The 21918-nt window shown below is 41.6% G+C and overlaps 1 protein-coding gene across 2 annotated transcripts in view; it reads right to left on the reverse strand.

Moving 5' to 3' along the window:
* The window catches only part of CLIP4 (CAP-Gly domain containing linker protein family member 4), a 29114-nt gene extending 12741 nt beyond the window's left edge, over window positions 1-16373 (reverse strand). For both annotated transcript variants that reach the window (XM_086630016.1, XM_009992791.2), the window contains exons 1-8: window positions 16354-16373; window positions 14054-14104; window positions 13322-13468; window positions 10236-10375; window positions 9241-9334; window positions 8217-8378; window positions 4756-4874; window positions 2266-2502 (exon numbers count right to left, since the gene is read on the reverse strand). In XM_086630016.1, the coding sequence (XP_086486142.1) occupies window positions 2266-2502; window positions 4756-4874; window positions 8217-8378; window positions 9241-9334; window positions 10236-10375; window positions 13322-13454 (885 nt within the window). In that variant the 5' untranslated portion in view covers window positions 13455-13468; window positions 14054-14104; window positions 16354-16373. The remainder of the gene's footprint in view (window positions 1-2265; window positions 2503-4755; window positions 4875-8216; window positions 8379-9240; window positions 9335-10235; window positions 10376-13321; window positions 13469-14053; window positions 14105-16353) is intronic.
* Between the last annotated feature and the right edge of the window lie 5545 nt (window positions 16374-21918).

Here is a 21918-nt window from a genome sequence, read left to right on the forward strand (position 1 = left end):
TCTGCCAGCTACTCTCTCAATGTTCTGAAAGGAATAAACGTGACCCAGAGCCTGTTGTTGTTCTACTCTGAAGATCTCCTTTAAATTTGATTGTTATAGGCAGGTACATCACACTAATCTAGACCCAGACTTTTTAGCTTACCAACCCAGAGATCAAATTCAGCCGGAGGAAGCTCGGCCAAAGAGCCTAACAGGTTCCTCCACTCTCCAGAATCCAGCCAAAGAGCAGAGCAGAGGGAAAGGACCAGCAGGCATCTTAAACTGGAGGTGGAGATGGCGAAACTGAGGCTCCAGTTTTGCACAAGCCCTAGGACTCATGCAAGCAAGGAGCAGAGGACATCTTGAACATGAAAAATAGGGCAGGAAGAGGAGAAAAGAGTTTTCTCCCAGCTACTAGTTTCCCTGCACTCACATTTCACCAAGTGTCCGCTCAAATAACATCAGTAGGAATCAAGAGAGAAATGCATTTTCCCTCTGGCATCTACTGTGCTTGGCTTTCAAGCTTCATTAAAGCTGATATGCTAGGAGACTGCAGAAGCAGGAAAGAGAACAGGAATCCATAAACATCACTCGTAAAAATGCTGCCGTTCCAGTGCCCTCATTCCAGGTTCTGTATTCCGGAAATGAGAACTGATCCAAGAGGAGGTTAAGAATTGGGCACCATTTTCATCATCCTGTTCTCACTTTTGCTCCACCCCGCACACATTTATGAGTATCAAGGGAGAGGGGAAGGCAGGGCTGAGATCAACTTCTCCATTCAGACAAATGGAGAAAGTGGGTGGGAAACGATGTGGGAGTAAGGCAGAACAGCTCCTCGCACACAAAGAAAGGAAGGGAGGAAAGCGGACGTGGAAAAAGAAAACCAAAAACGGCAATCACATTCCTCCTTCCCACATGCCATATGACAGCTTTGGGTCCCTTAAAAAAAAAAAAACAAAAAAAAAAAACAAAAAAAAACACCAACAAAACTGCTAGAAAGCCCTCCCAGCCTTTGGCAACAGAAAAACAGCCTCCAACAACTCCTTAAAAAACACTGTAATAGCATACTCAAATTGAAAAAAAAAAAAAAGTAACCCATGAACCAAACCCAGGAAGCTTCATCTATACGCACCAAGCACTTTACAGTACAAACTACTGTGGGCCTGACTTGCAGCAAAAACTACACAAGAGGACTATTTTCTTCCCTTTCTTGCTCTAAAGCTTCCATTACTTGCAGTTACGTTATGTCCCCTTGCTTTCACTGTGCGACGGCTTTCTGTAAAGGAAACTTTCTACAAACTTCTCACTGTCTTCAAAGAGTAAGTGGCTTCCTGTACAGCCTTCGGTTAAAATGCCTTCTACTTAGCCAGTGATTCCTTCACTTTTCCTGATGCAGTTTCAAGAATACAGCAAATGAAAATGCAGAATGGAAGCAGCTTTGCACTCTCGGTGGGGTTCACTTTAAAACACTTCGGTTGTGATAATTACACATCTGAAGTTATACTAGAAAAATTATTAAAGGTAAAGCTACTCAAACATAAAATTTTGCTCACAAATGCCTTCAACATTTACCAGAAAAATATTTGAAATCTTTAAAAGAGTTCTAGCACTGTTAAATGATTTCAGAGCTCTTGCTATCAGAGCAAATAAAAGGTATGAATACTAACTGCAGTATCAATATTACATTTTTTCAAGTACATTTTTTAAAATGTGCCCAGCAAGGTGCTTCTTAAAAGCTATTCACATCGGAGCTGGCCCAGTATTAGCTACATTCTTGTACTTCCACAGACCCATGTAACAACCCCTTCGGCACAGCACTGCTTCAAAGACTTCAGCTGCATTGCACCAGTGAAATGGGGTTACTACAGGCTAAGCAGAATTAAAGTTTTCTTTTATTGCCTTCTGGAAACTATCAGGGGCAATTCACAACTGCATACTCATAACCGAGAGCCGGGCAACTCACAAAGTAATCTGCAAATTTCACCGTCATTTTGATGTGACACCAAAAGCTGAGCCACGCTGATGTACTATAGGAGACTGTTAAAAAAATTGTTTACAGATATCGAATGCAGACTGTGCCTGTCAAAACAGCTTTTCATAGTAGTGACTTTCGTTAATGCGTAACTGTTCAGCTTACTACTTTCTGTAATCAGATCCTTACTGCCATCCAGAGTTCATACCTTCCAGAAAGTGTTTTAGACCCTCAAATTTGAGGTATGTCTCCAAAGGGGTAAATAAATTGACTGTCCAGAAATTACGAGGGTAGTATCAGGTTGCCCGCCATACCTTCTGTCCTGCAATAACGACACGATCTCCCAGTTTCAGGCCAAGCGATAAAAGCATGGCCTTGCCTGTGACATGATCATAGTTTGGAATCATGGCTTTTGAGATGTCACAGGAGAGAGGCACTGCGTCCAGCAATATCTGCTTGATCTCTTTCGCACTGGCTGCTGCATCTGCCATTTCCAGTGGCATGTCTACCGGATCAGGAACCACATCCGCTGGAATCTGCCCTTTGTCGTTCTGTGGAAACATAACATAGCACAGGATTTAATGCTGTGATGAGATAAACCTGATTAAGCAAAACCCTAGTAGTTTATGAGGTTCATTAGCTATTTTTCCTATAATATAAACAACTGCTAAAACATTCACATTTTCAAAGGAGGACACCAAAACGTCCTTAGATATATAAACACGCATTTACAGTGACTTACGTTCAAAAGTGCTAAATTATCAAAATTTTTAATCTAAAGAACATTATTAGTACTCAGAACACATGAAAAACACACCTGTACATATCTGTGTACCTGAACACAGATTTAGAAAAGTAAGCAAGAACACTGGTCTGTAATACCAACACTGTAATACTAATAGTTCCCAAATAATTTATCTTTACCCAGTATATAGTTTACTCCTTGGTGAGGCTTATTCCAAATGTGAGATAGAATTTAACGAATATATATTGCATGCGTGGAATACACAAAGTTGACATCTCATAAATACTTGAATAATACCTGAATAAAGCCATTCAGGTTTATCAAGATACAGACTATTGCATCAGAGATGAATTAAGGACAGAGCCCTTTCCAAACACTTCCCATTCCCAGAGAGCAGTGACTGTGATTCCCCATGTGTCCCATGGGACACTCGTCCTAGGTGAGAGCTGTTGGAGTACCAGCTCACCTGGAGCCAACCTTAACTCCAGGCCACAGCCAGACAGCAAGCACACTGTGGGGCTATCAGGCTGCTACGATGGCAAGTTCTATCTACGCTCTCTTCAGCAAAGGCATAAGTAATGGATCTTCACCTATCTGCCAATTTTCACAAACTCTGTGGAAACATCATTATCTCAGTCTTCCAAATTTGTCTCAGCTGAGACCTTGGACTCAGAAATTACCAGAAGCTCAAAGAGGGAATGATGCAAAGCAAGGCTGTATTTGTTTTGTTTGCTTAAAAGTCAGACTAAATCTCAACCTTCCCTGAGCCCCCTATAAATCTCTGGTCTCAACCCTGGAAAACTATAATCCTTACTCAGCATTTACACTCTGTTGTCCTCATATAATTAAACTCTACACACTGTCTCTGGTCAGAACTTTATTGTAGGACTGCAGAATTAAACACCTACCATTCCTAAAAAAAAACGATGGTCATTCTATAAGTAAAAGGTCAGCCTCGTTCAAGTCACAGTACCTTAAAACCAGGATATAGCTGGGTTAAGGTTGAGTGGGGAGTTTGTTTTGATTTCTGAGTCACCACATTAGCGATTATCTTGGTCAGATCAGTCCCACAATTCAGCCCACCAGGTGCCCTGCAAATCTTTGTGACAACACAAGGTGAGGGCAGAGCAGAGTGGGCGCAGTGGCACAGGACTGTCTTCCTCAAGGGCAGAGCCACCTTCCGCCAGCTCAGAAAGCTTGTGCAACTACAAAGCAATATTCCCGGTGACAACAGACTCTTTAAACACAGCAGTGCCATAGAATTTGAAACATGTACATGCACACGAAGTAATGAGACAAAGAAAAAAACCAGCATTTTTTAAGAGATCTAGATTGAAGATCATGAACGACTGCATGAACAACGATGTTCCGGAAGATTTCACACCATCAGTGATACATAAAATAATGACTTTTGAGTACCCTTAAAGCAATTATAATCTCATTTAAAAAAAAAAAAAAATCAAAAACACAAAACTGAATTTGAAAATGGAGAACTGAGATACTGCCTGTGCTAAAAAAAAAAGAAAAAAAAAAAGAAAACAAAACACAAAAAGCCAAGATTTATGGCTACACACATATAGCAGCATTTTACACTACAACTCAGGCTTATTATTTGGTTAGTAAGTGGAGCACTTAATGTTTCTTCATTATCAGTTACTTCTGGTAAGACTAAGTTTACTGCTAAGCAACGCACTGCGTTTCTGGATGTCACAGACTGCACTCCCGTATTTCTGAAAAGGCCCACCACTGCCATGACAACTGTTACAGGACACGAAGGAATATTAACAAATGAAAGTTCAAGCAACAAACAGAAGAACACCTTCCCAGCCATTTGCACTAAAGAATTAGACCGTGACACAAAACCACAAACTTGAGCACACAAGTATGATAAAGCATACAAAGTAATTTTTCTGAGGAACTATTTATTACTCATGTAACACATTTTTAGCTAACCAAAACCCCAGACAGACTGTTCAGTTCTTCCAGGTACTTTTTTCTCCAGATACTCCAATCAACCAATTATTAGCTTTTTTGGTGAATCTACAACCTAACTCCTTACCCTAAAGGCAGGATTCGCTCCATGTTCCAGTAAACACTTGACAGCTCCTGTACACAGGTTAAATGCAGCAATATGCAAAGCGGTTCCAAAATCAAAATCACTACAGGTGGCATCCACATCTGCAATTAAACATCACATATGAGGCATGTAAGTCTGTTATGTGAGCATTTCACCCTACAGATTCCATGAGAGGACGTTTATTTTTACAGTTTATGTTAACATTTACAGAGTAACCATTATTTATGTACTAAATGCATATGAGAAGTGATTCTACATTGAATATCGACCTCATCTGCATCTACTTATTCATACCATGAACCAATCTAGACGTTGAGCATTTACTTTCACTCATTTTATAACAGTAATGACTTAACTGCAAAACTGTTTCTATCCAGGATGCCTGATCTACTCTGCTAAGATTAACAAGTTAATAACTTCAGATTAGCGTGTAAATTAATGTTTCAGAAAATATTTATATTTTACTGGTTCTAGGCATCAAATGTTAAAAACCAGCTGTTTTGCTTTGTGAGCAGATAGTGGGGCAAGGGAAAACTTATTATACCTTTGCTTTACATTGATTTAATTACTAATGGCCAAGAATGAAGTAAGAGCTAGTGATTTTTGTAATTTCTTTGTTTTCAAAGAATTGCACTCTGAAGGGTCTTGCACTGATAGTTTGGAAAATGGAGGACTGAATTTGGCTAGAAGAGATTTAGCATGATATACATTTCCGCCAATTGTTCTTGATGTATCTTTCAATCTGCTATAAAGTTATTGCTGTTCTAGAAGACTGGAGTTTTAATGTCCAGTTAGTCTTTGGCTCCTCTCCTAAACTATACAAGAGAGATGACAGTTTGAGTCAATTATGTACATGACTGTTTATTAAAAATGCCAGCTGATTTAACAGGCAAACCAAAAGCCAACAAGTATTAGCGATAATGTTCCAATTTTAAATACTTGAGAGGAACATAAAACTTTCCACCTCAGGGCTGTAGAGTCTCCTAGTATTTTCCACTTACAATCTCTGTCCTACAAACCACTAGCCCTTCTCACAATGTGATAAACAACGTATATGCCAACTGTATCAACATTCTTATATAGTTATACTACATTAATATTGGAGGTAAATAAAAAATCAACATATACAGAAGACACAAATATATGTGTCTGTATATATGTGAACTTTATACATACTAATAAAAATTGACTCTGAATTTTATAAAGATCAAATATAGCAAATTTGAGATCTGATTTTAACAGTTTTACAATTGCACCAATATGAATACAAACTTAGCTATTTCAAATTTAATTGGCACATGCATGAAAAAAGACCGCATTCACATGATGGTAACGACAGCTACGTATGCAAATGCATCCTTTATATATCAAACGCCAAAACACCACTATCAGTTCAAAACTGAGCAGAAGCTGTGTGGTTGGATACAACCACTGAAACTTCCATGGTTGATATGGCCATCAAGTATTTTCTGCACATGTAGGAACCAATCTGCAGAGATACTGATCAGTACTGTCAGCTACTGAGTCAGCAACAGTTGCATGTACTCCTATTTTAAAAAGTAACTGACATGTAAATTTTATTTTTTTTTTTTAATTAGGTTAGTATGCCTTCATCAGACTAGCAAGCTTCATGCTTGGAATTTTTAAACAGTGTTTTCTTACAGCTTTCTTCTAGGTCAAAGTTGGCACACTAAAGGCGACAAAAAGAAATGCCTATGTATCAAATGTTACCCAGTAACTACCCACAAACCATCTAGGGGAAATTTATATGCAGCAATGGTCTGTCATTAGGAACCCATACAGGTTACAGTCATATATATGCACCACAACGTTTCTAATTCTTAAGCCTTTAACAATTTTCATATTTAAAACCTCTAAAAATCTAAAATCAAACTAGCTCTCTATTCTACAATTGAGGACTAAATATGTATAAAGAATTGAACTACAGAATGTCATAAAGGAAATAGTTTAGCAGTAAATCAAAAGGAAACATCTGTGGTACTGGCTGTTTCACAATGAGTGTCTCACAGTCAGTATACCGCTGTCTTGAAAAGGTATTTATACACAAACAACCATTTTTTATCCAACTCGGTATGGATCTATCCAAGGCAAATTTGCCTTTTACGTGCATCCTCCCTTCTCTGCAAACTGCCTGATGAAGTATGGAGCTAAGATTATTCTTTCTATTCATTCAGACCATCCATTGTTTTCGTGTCACAGCTGGTGCAAATAATTTTAACATCTTTTGAGATTTAAAAAGAAAAAAAAAAAATCATCTGCTTATCCAAGAGTTTCCAACTGCCAAAGCATTTAGCCAGAGTAGCTTCCTTGGAAATCTGAGCAAATCCCCACCCCTTCTGGAGGCAGTGCGCAGCAGCAGATGAGAACACCAAATGCAAACAAAGTCTGAAAGAAGATCTAATCTGCTGATGCAAATTATGGAGACCGGACTCTTGCAATGTGATGTGGACTTGGCTACTGCAGAGTCTTGTTTTGCTTTTTGTTACCAATCTACACTTGTTACCCCTTAAGCATGTCATGCCAATAACAGCTCTGTTTAACAGCTACCTCCGTGGTGATTCAAGACGTGGTATGCAAGTCTTGTGTACTCCCAAAACCTATTGCCTCCTCAAACTTTTGAGACAGAGTATTTAGCTACAACTAGCTAAAAAAGGGCATTAATCAGTTCACAAAACAACACGATCAGAAGGATATTCAGTAGAACAATTTAACATTTGTATAATTTTAGTACTAAAATTGCTTCCTGGTTTTGATATCCCGACCAAATTAGGAACAAATGGTTCTGGTTTGGAACCATTTCTGTATTTCCTTTTGCATTAGTATCAGCAGGGCTTCAATAACCAATCCTTCATATTATCACTCTAAAAGGTATTGTTTATTTATGCCAAACACTAAGGTCAAACTTACACATCTTCCTCACACATCACTCTCTAGATAGCCAAGAAGTGGGAAAAACGAGCATGTCAAAGTTGCTTCAGTCACTAGTTTGCCATGTTCTGTTGCCAAATCTCCACTTCTCCTTTACCCCTCTCCCAGCGTTTCAAACACAATTCTCAATGACTAAGGAATTTTAAAAAGCCTGAGAATTTACCAGAATAGTTACATCCTTGGTTTTCTGCATCCATTTGCTTAGTCCTCAACAACTTAGAATTAACCTGGTTGCTTTCTGTTCTTTGAGATACTTCACCACCGTCTTGTACAAAGCTCAAGTTTACAAACTTTAAAAAACAGCAATGGAGTCAGTGCATTAAACCACAAAAAAATAGGTTAAAAGGAAATGAACGAATGAAGCTGACTAAAAGAACAAGAAATTATAAATCATTTACCTGTAATGGATAAACAAACCCCAGGACACACCAGCTTAGGGTCAAAAGAGTAACAAAATATGAAGAGCTGCATGAAATAAAAGGAACAATGCCTACCTTTTGGCTTTGCATTTTTCAAAATAACACTGATAAGTTCTGGAACGTCAAAGTAGGCAGCATAGTGCAAGGCGTTCATATTTGTCCAGCGGCTGCGTAAACTGCTATCAGCACCCAAATCAATAAGCTGCGTCGCAAATTTTACAGCAGTTTCAACATCCCCTGCAAGGCAAATTTGTAAAATAAGCACTATAGATTTATTTAAATGGCCTCAAAACATATGTGTGTGCTTAGGTGTAAAACATAACATACGTTAAACCCTTAAAGCTCACAGCAGAACAATTCCTAGTAAAGGCCCTTCTTTTTAGGATTAGGATGTAGAAATCTTTGCCTTTTGTCATCAAGAGCTGAAATCTCTACTATATTACATAATAACACTATCTGTCTATCTCTAATGTAAATAACACATCGCCCATCAAAACCAGGGATTTTAGTATCTGATGGAAGAAAAACAATTACACTCCACAATGCTGAAGTTTGTGTTAAAAGATCTTCCACCACCAGAAAAGCTAATCTCTGCCAGACCTCACTCACAAACTCAGTTCAAATTCAGAGAACTGAGTTCAAGTCAACAAAAAATTAGCACAACACAGAAAAGCTTATAGGGGTGTTCAAACAGAGATAATACGTTATTTCAGTACTTCCAATCACAATCATGCAAACAAAGACTATCGTTTTCTTCTGACACAATCAGGGTGGCGGAAAAAAACCAACAGCCAGTCACCCAAATGTTCTCGTTTCCTTGATGTAAGAAAACTGTCAATAGCTTAGTTCACAGCTTGTACCTCAGTCTGAAACAGCCTGTGCTACATTAAATACGTGTTTAAGCTGGTACTACTGTTTGCAATACCTATACCACTAACTCAGCTTCCTCCCAACTGTCACAGTTCTGTATCTTCCTTTCTGATGGCCACTAGAGAGCGAAAACCAAGCACTTGAAGAAGATCTACTGGAAGGAAAAGGCAGGATTAGCCTCTGTGAATGAATCAGGTTTTTACATCTATAAGGACGTTTCTTTACTCACCAATACCATGAGCCCCTGATTTGCAAGTGTAATGCAAGAGAGTCATATCAGTCAGTCCATCTCTGTCATTCACATTGCAGCCCCTCTTAATGATCTGAGAGACAAGTGGAAAACAAGGACCTTTTAGCTCTGGCACACCCCTGACACCGGTATTATTTAGGAAGTTATTTCAGACATATTGACTCCTGGATTCATTTCAATGGCTAGTAACTCAGAAGCCTGCCAGAATAGACTGTAACTGCACAACAGTGCAACATGCACAAATGTCATAAACAGTATCACATGAACATCATTAGCCTTCACCGTTTACAGATTTTAAAGCTTCTTTATATCATCGCTTCCAACATACATTTCACATGCTGAAAAGTTAACTGCTTACTGAACAATAGGAAAATGACATCATTTATGAAGTCTCGCCCCTTGTTCTTTGGTCTCGCAAAAACTCCCCCTCCTCTGCACCCCCAAAAAAGCCTGCAGCTTTACTATGGTAAGAAGAATCTTTACCATCCTTCCCCTCCTGTCTAGAAAAGCCTGGAATCCAGAAGAACAAAAATAAGAAAGTAGGATGGGATTACTAGAAGCAAGATGTCTTCTGAAAGCAGCCTATTACAGGTTGCAAAAAGATTTCAGATCCTTACTCATTTTGTGCCTTGGAAACATTACCCTTGAGGTCAGGCTTCACTGTAGCTTCAGGTATTGGAGTTAAGATTACTGCTAATTAGGAAGGTGAAGGGTCTCTAAACAACTGCTTTAAGAAACATTGTTTCTACCATTTATCCAAATGCACTGAATTTTTATCCATCATCTTTCTTTTTCCAAACGAAAGCTGACAATATGTGGAAAACAAGGCACGGATCAGTAACTACTTGTTAAAAGGCAAAAACTGTATCTGCATTTAGAATTAGTTCTGCTTCTGAATGAACTGGTTTCATTTGTTGTCACCACAATACTTCTTTAACACTGAAAGAATTCAAAGATCTTCATTTCTACCTTACCTCATTCCCAATAATATCAATATTCTGTTGGACCTGTGGAACCCATTGCCTTAAGATAGCAAACAATTCAGAAACTGATGTTTTGGGGTCGAAAAGTATTTCTTGGCATGCTGCATCATTGGGATCAAAGAAGGAAAACTCTGTTCGAAAAAAAAGGAATCAATAGGTACAACTGTAAGTTTTAACATACATCTAGTTTTTCAAAATCAGAGGCAAAGAACAGCAGAGAGAGTCACTTCATTCCTAATCACACTGGAAAAATCAGAATGTTGAATTAATTTAGAAAATTTTAACAGCTGGTCTATTTTTCCTTTAACACTAACATCTCGCTTATACCTCTGAAAAACCTTTGAATCAGCAACCAATACAATGGTACTGCAAGACCGATTTTAAGTTTAGGCTAACAGAGATGTGAGACATGTGCAGTGATGATGCTAATAAGGGTTGACTCTTCCTCCAAGCTAGCCAAAGACTGCTGATTCTAAGCTGTTCCCAAGCACAGAAAAGCCTCTTGATCTCTCAGGGATTAAATGTGTTCATGATTTCTCCATATGCTACAAAACATCTTTTCTTCCTTCTTCTTCCATCGCAATTTACATAAACATACCAAAATAAAAACACATGCACAAATCAGGAAGGCACTCTATGGCCTCCATTATTTTCGAACATTTCTTGAATCTATCAGTCCGAGCTGGTGGCAGCTGCAGATAACAAGCATCTTTAAAAATTAAGCCACAAAACCAACATAAAAAAAATAAATATATTTTTAAGATTTTTAAGCCTCATGTTGCTTCAGGTAACCCAAAATATAAGTGTAAAAACCACCTTATTATTCCAGTTGAATATTTCACATTACTTACAGGTGTATGTGTGTGCATGTATATGCACATATTGTATTTTAAATTTGTGGGATTTCTTCCAACTCTGGAAAATTACATGAAAGAATATGGATAGCAATGGCTATTAGGAGAGGGAATGGAAGCAGAACCTACTGTCATCAGCAAACTACTGAATCATGGGAAACACTGAACTTTTGCCCCCACTGCAGCTATCAGGCAGTTGCCTTTTAGAAAGGTTTCAAGTAAACGTCCAGTGTCAGCTTGCATCAATCGCAGATACAAGGCTCTCAGAATGGACATACAGGTTAAGTAAAACAGAGCATCAGCCATCTGGGTGTGTAACATGGTATAAACTATCTTTAGATGAATCATCACCACCTCTCCTCAAAAACAGCACACCACACTTCTTGATTGGATTAACAGATAAAAGCACATATGGAGCTCACGTCCCGGCTATCTAGAGTTCCTCTAACTGCACTGCCTTGAATCAACAAGGATGAAAAAGGAGGACAATTTTACTGATATTTAGCATGAATTTTTATTTGCATCTAGCATACAAAAAAAAGCAAAGCCCTTGTCTCCCAGCACAACACAAAGTGTGTCTCTCACCTACATCCCACGCATTGACACAGATACACTGATTTATCTACTAACGTTTAACTTCCACATAAACCACAGTTGATCTCATCCTGAAAGCCATGAAGTAAACAGACAACTGGCCAACAAGATTAATGATCTTACACAACATGCATGATTCTTACTCTACCAGGAAGCTTTCTAGCTATGAACCCGAACCAAATTATATATCAGAAATCAACTCTAATAGGCTGTTACAATTGGCACGCTAGGGTAAAACCTGAGAATATATTAAGTATTAATAACAACCATCATAAGTGCTGAATGGATGATCAGCTGTAGTGTTTGCAAACCAAAGAAATGTTACAGAAAATCTGTTACAACAAAAAGTTCCATGAAAGGATGACAACGGCATCTAGATACTTTAAACCGTTACTTTCTCCACCTCTGTCTTTCCCATGCATCGATGACAGTGCTCAACTGTATTCAGAAAAAATAAATGCACTTAATGTAATGGCCAAAATCTTTGGCTGTTATGGTTTAACCTTCTTTATCCAGATTCACTGATATTACTGATACACAGGCAACAGCAACTTCCTATAAAAAGAAATTTTTTTATTCCATGAGTAGGCATAGACCAAGTAAGACAGATAGTAGTGATATTGTAGTGTTCTTAGAAAACATCACAACACACAATGGTTAAAGAAGGAGGAATGGAAACTTTTCTAAGGGATAAGAAAACAGAATGGAACAAATCATGGGAGTACTTAGGGTCGAACAGGACAGACCAGTTTTGAGAACAGGGCTAAACCATGTAAAGACACATGTTCACATGCTGAAATATATTGTATGGAAGTGTTATGTTTCCAGCCTGTGCTAATTCATCAAATGCATCTCAAGAATGCCGAGCCTGTCAAAGACAGAACATTACACTACATGGATTTATTTTTCCTGAATACAGTTGATTGCTGTAATCAATGCATGGGGAAAACAGAGGTGGAGACGGTAATTATTAAGGTATATAGATATGATTAACATCACCTGCAATATCCAAAGGCATTATAATTGTAGCTATCCATGAAGATCCTTACCTACAGTGACGTTTTAATATAACCTGTGTTAAATATAATTTATACGTGAAGACAATTCAACAGTATTGTAAAAGCCGATCACTGATACTTGCTATAATATTCTGTTAACACTCATTTCACAGTCCTTCCACCTCAAACACCTACACTTCCAACAGAAATATCCCCCTATAGCACAGTTTGCATACTAAAAGCATGAGAAAAAGTGTAACTCTATAGGTTTTAAATGTGGGGTAGATGCTTAACTACATTTAATTGCATGTAAACTGCAATTTTACATCTTAACACAATATCCAGTTCTACACTGAGATGTAAAAAAACCTACAAACATCTGACCACACAAACAGAAGAAACCGTAAGAAGGAAAAGATATTATAACTTAAAATGTATGCAATAAGAAAAATAGAAAAAGCGTGGGTCTTCCTGTTTCATTTCCTTTAAAAAATAATGAAGAATTCATTTAATAAGCAGAAAACTTGTTCTGAAAAGAAGGAAATTAAGAGTTGATAGCTTTTCTCTAAAGTTTATTATTCAAACATATTCTCTGTTGCTCACAAATTCATTTTCTGTTAGAAGTACATACCACAATCTGAAGGCATTGGTGCTGCAGCAACAGAAAAAGTAACACAAGTTTCAGAGTTTGGGTACAGGAACCGTTCTCTTTCAAGGAAGGAATCGCCTTCTGAGGAAGGTTCTGGGAGATCCTCTATGGTCATCTTCTAGAAAGCCACTTTAGGAGAAAAAAAATGAATAAATAACCTCATTAGAAACACTTTGAATTAGTTCTACCACAGTGAGATAAAACGTGCAATAAGACTATCATGTTTTTGAAAACACAAATATTACCACTGTTCTATTCTTACAAACTAATAAAGTTAACTACTAAAAGCTAGTAGAGTATGGTGTCAAGGATACTCAACTTCTAGTTTCGACTTAATCGCTAAACTTATATGGTATTAATGGAAAATATGGTATTTCTCCCTAGCTTTCCCCTTGAGCGGTAATGAAAATAATAATAATGCTATAATTACCAAGCACACAGTGATGATGAATGGATCAATACTTTTTACAGCTTTACAAAAATGTGAATCCTCAGCTATTTTTCCTCATACTCTGCATGCACATTCCTTCCTTTCACCATGACCAAGCACGTGCTACCAGCTACTGCTTTCTCCTCTTTTAAAATTCTCAGCACTTTAACCTTCCCATAGAAAGCTGCAGACAGCTCATCACTGAGTGATTCACTCCTGGACTCACGAGTCCGTATCAGCTCCTTTCCCACCTTCTCCCCTCTGTTTTAAAACAGCATACTTACCACAGTGTCGTAGCCTGTACCCCAATGTGGTTTCCAGTCAACTTTTCAGGCCTTAGAGCAACCCAGGAGAGAAAAGAAAGATGAAATGGCCGTACAGAGTTATACTGACATTTTCTAACAACCAGGTCAAGTTACATTCAAGTTATGTTCACTCGCTAAGACCAGAGGAGAGCTGGTTACCACTTGTAAGACATCTGTCTACTCAGGCAAATTCAGTAACAGGCAACGAAAAACATTATTCTTAACAGAAGCAGGCATTGTTACCCTATCAGAGACTACATCTTACAGTTGAAAAACTGAAATTCCATATCTTGAGTTTTCACGGTTAAATACCTCTATAGACAACCCAGTATTTTATTTCGGAGATTGCTACACAGTGCTCTTTACTCGGAAACTTTGCTTAGCCAGTTTGCTTGACAGAAAAATTCACAGAGCTTTAAGGCACGTTTGTTTTTATTACATTTAATCTATACACGAGTAAACAGGAAAAATAAAAAAGTAGTCTGGTTTTGAGATTTATTTCGGGTTTGGTATCCTACACACAACAAGCTAGACAAATAGATTTATTCTAATGTTTCCCCAAATAAGTTTGTGACACTATTTGAGAACCTGACATAATCTACATTCTAATATAAAAAGCATTTTAGCAGTAGATTACAGATTATAATCTCAAAGTAAAGAAATGAAAACCTCCTCTTCTTGCACACCATGCACAGTTCACTCTGCCCTCAACTTGGAAAAGAGATCCGGATGAAAAATGCTCATTTACTCCAATGGGTTTATTTCCACAGCCTTATGCAGCTGTATAAATGCATGTGCTGGCACAAAGGCAAGATCAAGAAGGAGGCCACTGGGAAGGGCAGGACTATTTCTTCCCACAGCATTATCAAATTGCATTGACTTAAGCATTCTCAGATTCAACAAGGCCAAAAATATCACTAATTATTTCAATTATTATTTTCATCCAGTACAGACAAGTTAGAGTTTACATTCTGAATGGCTTTACAGTCATCATAAACTTGACAGCAATGACTTTTTTGTATGAGGGACTAGAAAGTCTCTTAAGCTGCAAGTCACTAATTAAATCTCTTTTATAGGGCAACACTGAAATAAATTTGCTACCACCTGATATTTGTTCAGAGGCTATGGCAAACCAAAACAAAGCAAAGCATTGTAAAATACATGAGTCCACAACAGTTTTTCACAGGTAGTACATCAAACACTCTCGTGAAACGCACAGAGAAGCATGTGCATGAGTGTAGAAGAGATGATAGCTGAACCTGTTAAGTCAGAAAAAGACAGGAAAGGAATTACAAGCTTTTTGCACAGCGCTGCCAGTACAACAGTGAGGAAACAAAAGAAACACAAGGAAAAGTCGCCAGACCTGATTGAGCCGATGGTAACAGGAAGAGGTGAGATTTGTAAAGTACGATGACAAAGACTGCTGGAACTGGAAATCAACACAGACATTTGAAAATTAATACAAAAATGACGGCTTATTGCACACAGAAAGGCAGACTAAACAGAACAGAATCTGTGTGTTTGCAAGTATGCAGGGCATCCTTTTACCCTGAGGGGCCAGAGGGGAGAATACAACCTGCCACATGAGCGAAAGAATTCAGCACATGAACTACCAAAGCAGAACAGGCAGGGAAACAACCCCTGTTGTTGGGAAGGTGACATGAAGACCTAAGTGCTACAATGCATGTGCCCACTCAACACCGTAAAGAACAACTTCCCAAGTTTACACAAATGCCAACATCCCCTGACCTAAGCATGCACATCCTTACACCGTGAGATTTTAATTTGGATCTAGAAATATATTACCGTGTCATGACACAGTACTGAACCATGCAATGTCAAAGCAACAACAACTTCTGCACCCATGACTAGGTGCAGAGACTGCTAGCTCACGTACAAGAACATTACAACCAGTTAACGTCACACACATGCATACCTGGAAAGCCAAAATGAAAGCAAAAGGTTGAAAACTATCTCAAAAAAAGGGAAAAGACAAAAAGACATCATCCTCCTAGGAAGTTCTGTTCTGAGCAAAAACACAACTGCCTGAGGCATTAATAATATCCAAGATATAGAGACTCAGGTGCGAAGCCCCAGGGAAATGGAATGGAAGGTCTTCCAGAAGAGTAATGATTTCCCTACGTTAGCAGGATGAGAAGTGTAGACAAACAGCAGGACATGGTTGGAGAAATTCAATGAAAAAACAGAATTTTCCTGTTCACAGCACTGCCAAACTACCACCAAGCGTAGTTTAGCGCAGCAGAGAATACCATACTTACTATTTGCCAGCCATACGTTCTTCTAACTGAATTCAATCTGAAAGTGAAACATAGAAACATCATTTGGGGGGGGGGGGGAACACAACAAAAACTTAAAGGAGTCATCAGATGTACTTGCACTTATGTCAGCAATACTGAAAAGCAACTACAGGTTTCCTGATATCCGCACATTACAGAGAACTGCATAGTACCTCTGCGTATTAAAAAAAAAAAAAAAAAAAAAGTCGTGCAATACAGGATCCAACTTTTTAATGTACTCCTGATTTTGCAATTTGTGTTAAAGCACAAATACAAAGTTTTCCTGCGAGTGGTATAAAACACTTGCAAATGCTCGAGCACTTTAGGGGTTGAAATACAACTGTGCTGGGGGTTTGACAGCAGAACTTGTCACAAACGTGATGTCATTTTTTACTTGTCATGTACTTTATATGTGCTCAGGAAAAGAAATTAAGTTCAGAGACCACGACTCTTGCTCATACGCTATCTGCCTGCTCCATAAAATTCACGGTACGAGGGGCGGACGTGCTCCGCGTGTGTTGGTACGCTCCAGACTGGTTTTTCCTGGTGTACGGGCCCCTCTCGCAGGACGGCACTCCGTCCGGCGAGGCTGGAAGTTTGGCAGAGTTCAGGTTCCAGGGCTGCCCGCGCTGCCTCCGCTCCTCCGCGGCCGCCCTCGGTGCCTCCCCCGGCAGCCAGCCACGCACCGCTCAGCCGCGACCACCGGCGGAGCCAGCCCCTCGGGAGCCGAAAGGGTTCCCGCCGCCCCAGCGGGGAGGGGCACGCAGTAGCACCTCTCCGAGCCCCGGCCGCCCCGCGAAGCCGCCGCACCGCCGCCCCCGTTCCCCACGCGGTGCTCCCGCCCGCCCGGCCGACAGACCGACCGACCCACCCATCCCGCGCCGCCCCGGCCCGTCGGGCGGCCCTGTAAGGCGCGCGCGCGTGTGCCCGCAGCTGGCGGGCGCTAACTGCGCCGCGCCGCGGGGCCAGCGCCGCTCTCGGCCCGTCCGCTGCGGCGGCCCTGGTGCCACCACCCCGCCCCCACCGCAAGCGGAGGGAGGGCGGCAGAGCAGCGGGAGGCCGCCGGTGCCCGCCCCGCTCCCCTGAGGGAGATGCGGGGTCGCGACTGACTTCCACCCCCCCCGACCTCTGACCCCTACCTGCGCTCCGCGGGGAGGGGCACGGCCGCACGCTCCCGGGGCCTCCCGCGCCCGCCCGCCCGCAGCGGAGGGAACCGAGCGAGGCGCCGGGCCCGCGCCCGCCCCGCCCCCCGCTGCCCCGCCCCGCCCACCGACCAATCGGCTGCAAGCCCCGCCCCCGGCCAATCGGCTGCAAGCCCCGCCCCCTGGCCAATCGGCTGCAAGCCCCGCCCCGCTCCCCCGGCGGGCGTGGGCGGTGCTCCCGCCGCCGGCCCGGGCTCGTCCCGGTGCGGGGTAGGTTGGGTTGGGCAGAGCCTGGCGGCTCCTCCGCCCGAAACGCGGGGCGGGATGATTCAGGTAATTGCGGAGCAGTTGCAAAACAGGCAGCGTCGAGCTAAAGGAGGTGGGCAGCAGGCGTTACTGCTGGTCGGACGGCGGCCAGCCCGGCGTGGTCACGGGAGGCGTTTCTAAGCACAACCCCTGTAAACACAGGCGGGAGATCGGGAGATGCTCTTGCGCCCAGGGTGACTGGAGCAGGGGTGGCTTGCTGGGCGGGCAGGCCGGTTATGGGTCTCGTTGGTCTTGGGTGGGGACAGGCCTGGAAACCGGCCAGGGCGACGGGGAGGACGGAGCTGTCGGCTTAATCCACTGCACCTGCCCGTAGTCACCCAACGCCAGTACTGGAGCAGTCACAGTCCTGACCAGCGTGCAGAAATCAAGTCGAGGGAAAACCAAAGGCCAGCTAACAACAGATCAGGCAGCTTCGGTCTGCGGGTGAGCCGGGAAGTAATTCCCACGCTGCTCACACACCCAAAGAAAAATGGGGATGGGGGTATGGTCAGGACAAGAAGAGGGGGAGCAAAGAGACAGCAGTGCAGTGCTTCCCAACTGAGGATTCCAGGTGCCAAGTGCTCATGAATGCTTAACGCCGCAAAGTGCTTATGCCCCGACAGCCACGCAGAGGGACTTGCTTGAGGTCACACATCATCGCTGGGGGATTTAAGCACAGATTGCAGGAATCTGGACTTCTCAGTTATTTTCTAATGAAACGGAGGAGCGAAAGTAGTGGCTTCCAAGAAGGCTTTTCAGGGGATGCTTATCCAGTGCTGCAAACCTAATAAGGATCTAAATCCAAAGACTGGTAATCTCTAAGAAACCCATGCAGTGGTAAACCCATTTTCACACAGCTTGAGCCCAGGCTACTTGAGGGGAATTTGACCTGGATTAAAACTCAGACAAGTCCGGCTATATTTTTATGCTCGATGTGGTCACTATTAAGTAAATATAACTGATGTTTATAATCATTTTGTTGTTGTTGTTGTTGTTTTTCCAGTGATAATATTTATCATGGGGGGGAACAAGGACAAATAATGGTAATGACAAGTGGAAACTACCTCAAGTGAAGTACAGGCAAAGTCAACAGCTGCAACTGCTCCCAGGTCCCAGAGACTTGAAAACTTCTTGAAAAGAAGTGGAACATGGAGTTGCAGTTGCAATAGTAAACATCATACCAGATGGCTGGGGAAAAGCTAAGAGAATTCTTCCATTCCTTAGAAATGTTCCATATGTTGGAAAAAGCAAAGGAAAAATTTAATCCAGAAATATTCAGGCCTGCTATTTTCACCTCAAGGGTACTTTCAAAAAAGAGTTTGAAGTATAACCAAAGACGTGGATGTCAGCAAGTTGAAATGTGAGGTTGGTATTGGCAGTGGATGTCTGCTTTTTTTGAGCTGCTTGATGTTCTGAGCAAACGAAATGTTTTATGGCTGATACAGAATAATGGACTGTAGTGAAGTGCCTGAAATGGAAATTATTAGCAGTTCTGGAGAAGACTAGAATTTAAGAGAACCTCAATGGAGGTAAAGTGCAAGCACGGGGGGGAAACAGTGTTGAGTTAACTTGAATGCAAAGTACTGGACTGAGGCAGGTTACTGATGACATCCTGGGGTATTAATCTTGGAACAAATCTTTGTTTCGTATTTTCCTTCAATGATTTTGGCAGAAAAAACAGCAAACTGATGAGACAAAATTTCAAAGAATTGCTGTTAAAAAGGAATGAACTAATAAGATTGATGTATGGGGTCATCTTATGGAAGTGACTGAGAAAGAAGAGAAAGATGTGATTGTAGTCGACAGTTACATAATAAACATCATTACCAATATGATGCCATGGCACAAAAACCAAACACTTAACCTGAGGATGTGTAACTGGAGAGTTGTGGCAGGGAGGTACTCATGCCAGCAGATCCTGCCATCCCCTTGGGAAATTGCATGCAGTTCTGACCACCCTTTTTCAGCGAGAGGCAGCTAATCTAGCATGTCCAGAGGTGATTTGCTAGCACAGTCAAGGAAAAGAACAGTCTATTTTAGGAGGTTACCAGAGCATGGCTTGTTTAATGCAGCAGAATGAAAGCTGAGACAGAGGGTGTGGTTGCCATCTGCCATAAACCATGGAAGATGGTGTGTGAATTCAAAGGTAATGTTGAATAAGAGGACAAAACTGTGAGTAAATACTTTTATGCTAGAAAATGAAAGCAAGCACCTAACAAAGCCTCTTAGGTTGTAGAACATCCTTCTGGTTGGAGAAGTAAAGGCAAAAACCCGAACATTTTAGCTCAGAGTGAATCCTCTGACTCTAGTTCTGCAACTTCAAAGGAGACTGGACACCACTGCCTGACAAAACCGCTGCCCGTCCTGACTTCGACCCCTGGGCCTTGCAATGGAAATTCTTTAAAAAGTTTTTAAACCTCGTTCTGTACCTTTTCACAATACCTTTTGCAGGCACTCCTACGTGCCAGGATATGAGCCTAAATAAAAGTCTGTTCAGCCTACCCTCTCTGACTCATTTGGTGCTGCCGTGGGCAGCAAAGTTGCTGAACACCTGGAGAGCTCAAAACAATGGGCTGCAGCAGCTCTGACCACCTCGGGAGGAAGATGGGGAAACAATGCTTGTGAGCAACAAGCCTGTTTTAACTCAAATATGATTTCACTTCTTGTTTCTCCTTTGGGCAGAAATAGGGCATTACTAACCAGTTCCTTCATCTTGGAATATTCACTTGTCAGAGGAAAGGGAGCATTTAAACGGCTTTGGAAGACATTGCAGCTTCAAGTAGAGCCACTCTAGAGCGAGGATTAGGGCAGTAGAGAGGTTCTGAAAGTCAGTGCACTTACATATCACGTTCAGTGCGACTTCGGGACAGCAAGCATGTTCAAAAGACGATGGATCCTCCAGGAGCTACCCTCAGAGCTGGGTGTGAAACAAGGCAGCTGTGTATCCACCTGCAGTCAGGACATTTCTCTCCTACAAAAAAGGCTACCGGTAGCTGTCAGTCTTTCCAGCCCTGCCCTTAATTCCCGAGGGACACGCCACCCTTCCTCCCTCCAAGCATCAGCCAGCGCCTCGCCATGTGAATTGCCCTTTCCAGTTTCTGCTGGGTGTGCCAACTCCCAGCTCCTCAGATTGCATCCACCACCTATGGATCCACAGCCTCGAGCCTAGCACTTCTTCAAGAGCCACCTAGCTCCTCTCTGGTTAGTGCCCAGGCAGTGAAAGGAGACCATCATTTCTCCACAGTAAATGCCTGCTCCACACACATGCGTGTCCCGACTCGCACCAGGACGGCTGCCCTGGCACACCACACCGCCGGGCAGCAGATGCCACGCTCCAGGCTGCCTGTGGGTTTGACGTGGTTTCACATAGCTTTCTGCACCCATTGCGGTTTGAGACACGTTGCAAGAGGAAGCCAGGAGGAATGCTGTATTTATCTCAAATTTTCAGGGAAACCCGGAGATGCCTTAGGTGAGGGGACCTACCGGGAACTGAAAGAAGCATGAGGCTAAATAGCTGCTCTCTTTTCTAGAGCATCCTGGGGTATTTTTCAGGAATATGAATCACCTGGACTTCGCTTCTGGATCCCAAATCAACACTACCACCATCCACTAGGCATGACAGAAGCCGCTGCCTGCCTGTTGAATTGCCAGTCCCTCACTTGAGAGAAACTCGCTTCCCTTGAAATTGCTTCACAACCACAAACTTGCTTCCACTTACAAGAACTGCCCAGGCTAATGGAACTGTCTCCTTTTAATTTTCTAGATTTGCGTAACTGTTTATTAGTTTTCTAGATTTGCATAACTGCAAATTTGTACTTAAAGCGTTATGCTGTTTCACACAATTCTTGCTCCTAACTCTTACCTTTTGGCAGTCACTGTCTTAACCACTGAAACCAGCAGTGAAAGTATTAGTTACGACAGACAGCGAGCTTTGAAGTGCTCGTGGATTTCTTAGCGAAGAGAAACTATGACCGAGTGACCAGAATACGCATTCCAAAAATAACAGACAAATGAAAATATATCTGACAAAACTACTGCTGATCTCAAGTGGTGTGAAACTCCTACAATTTTTTCTTGATTCCTTTGGGTCATCTGAGTG

This window comes from Tauraco erythrolophus, chromosome 2 (genome assembly GCF_009769465.1).
Source record: "Tauraco erythrolophus isolate bTauEry1 chromosome 2, bTauEry1.pri, whole genome shotgun sequence".
Classification (NCBI taxonomy): domain Eukaryota; kingdom Metazoa; phylum Chordata; class Aves; order Musophagiformes; family Musophagidae; genus Tauraco; species Tauraco erythrolophus.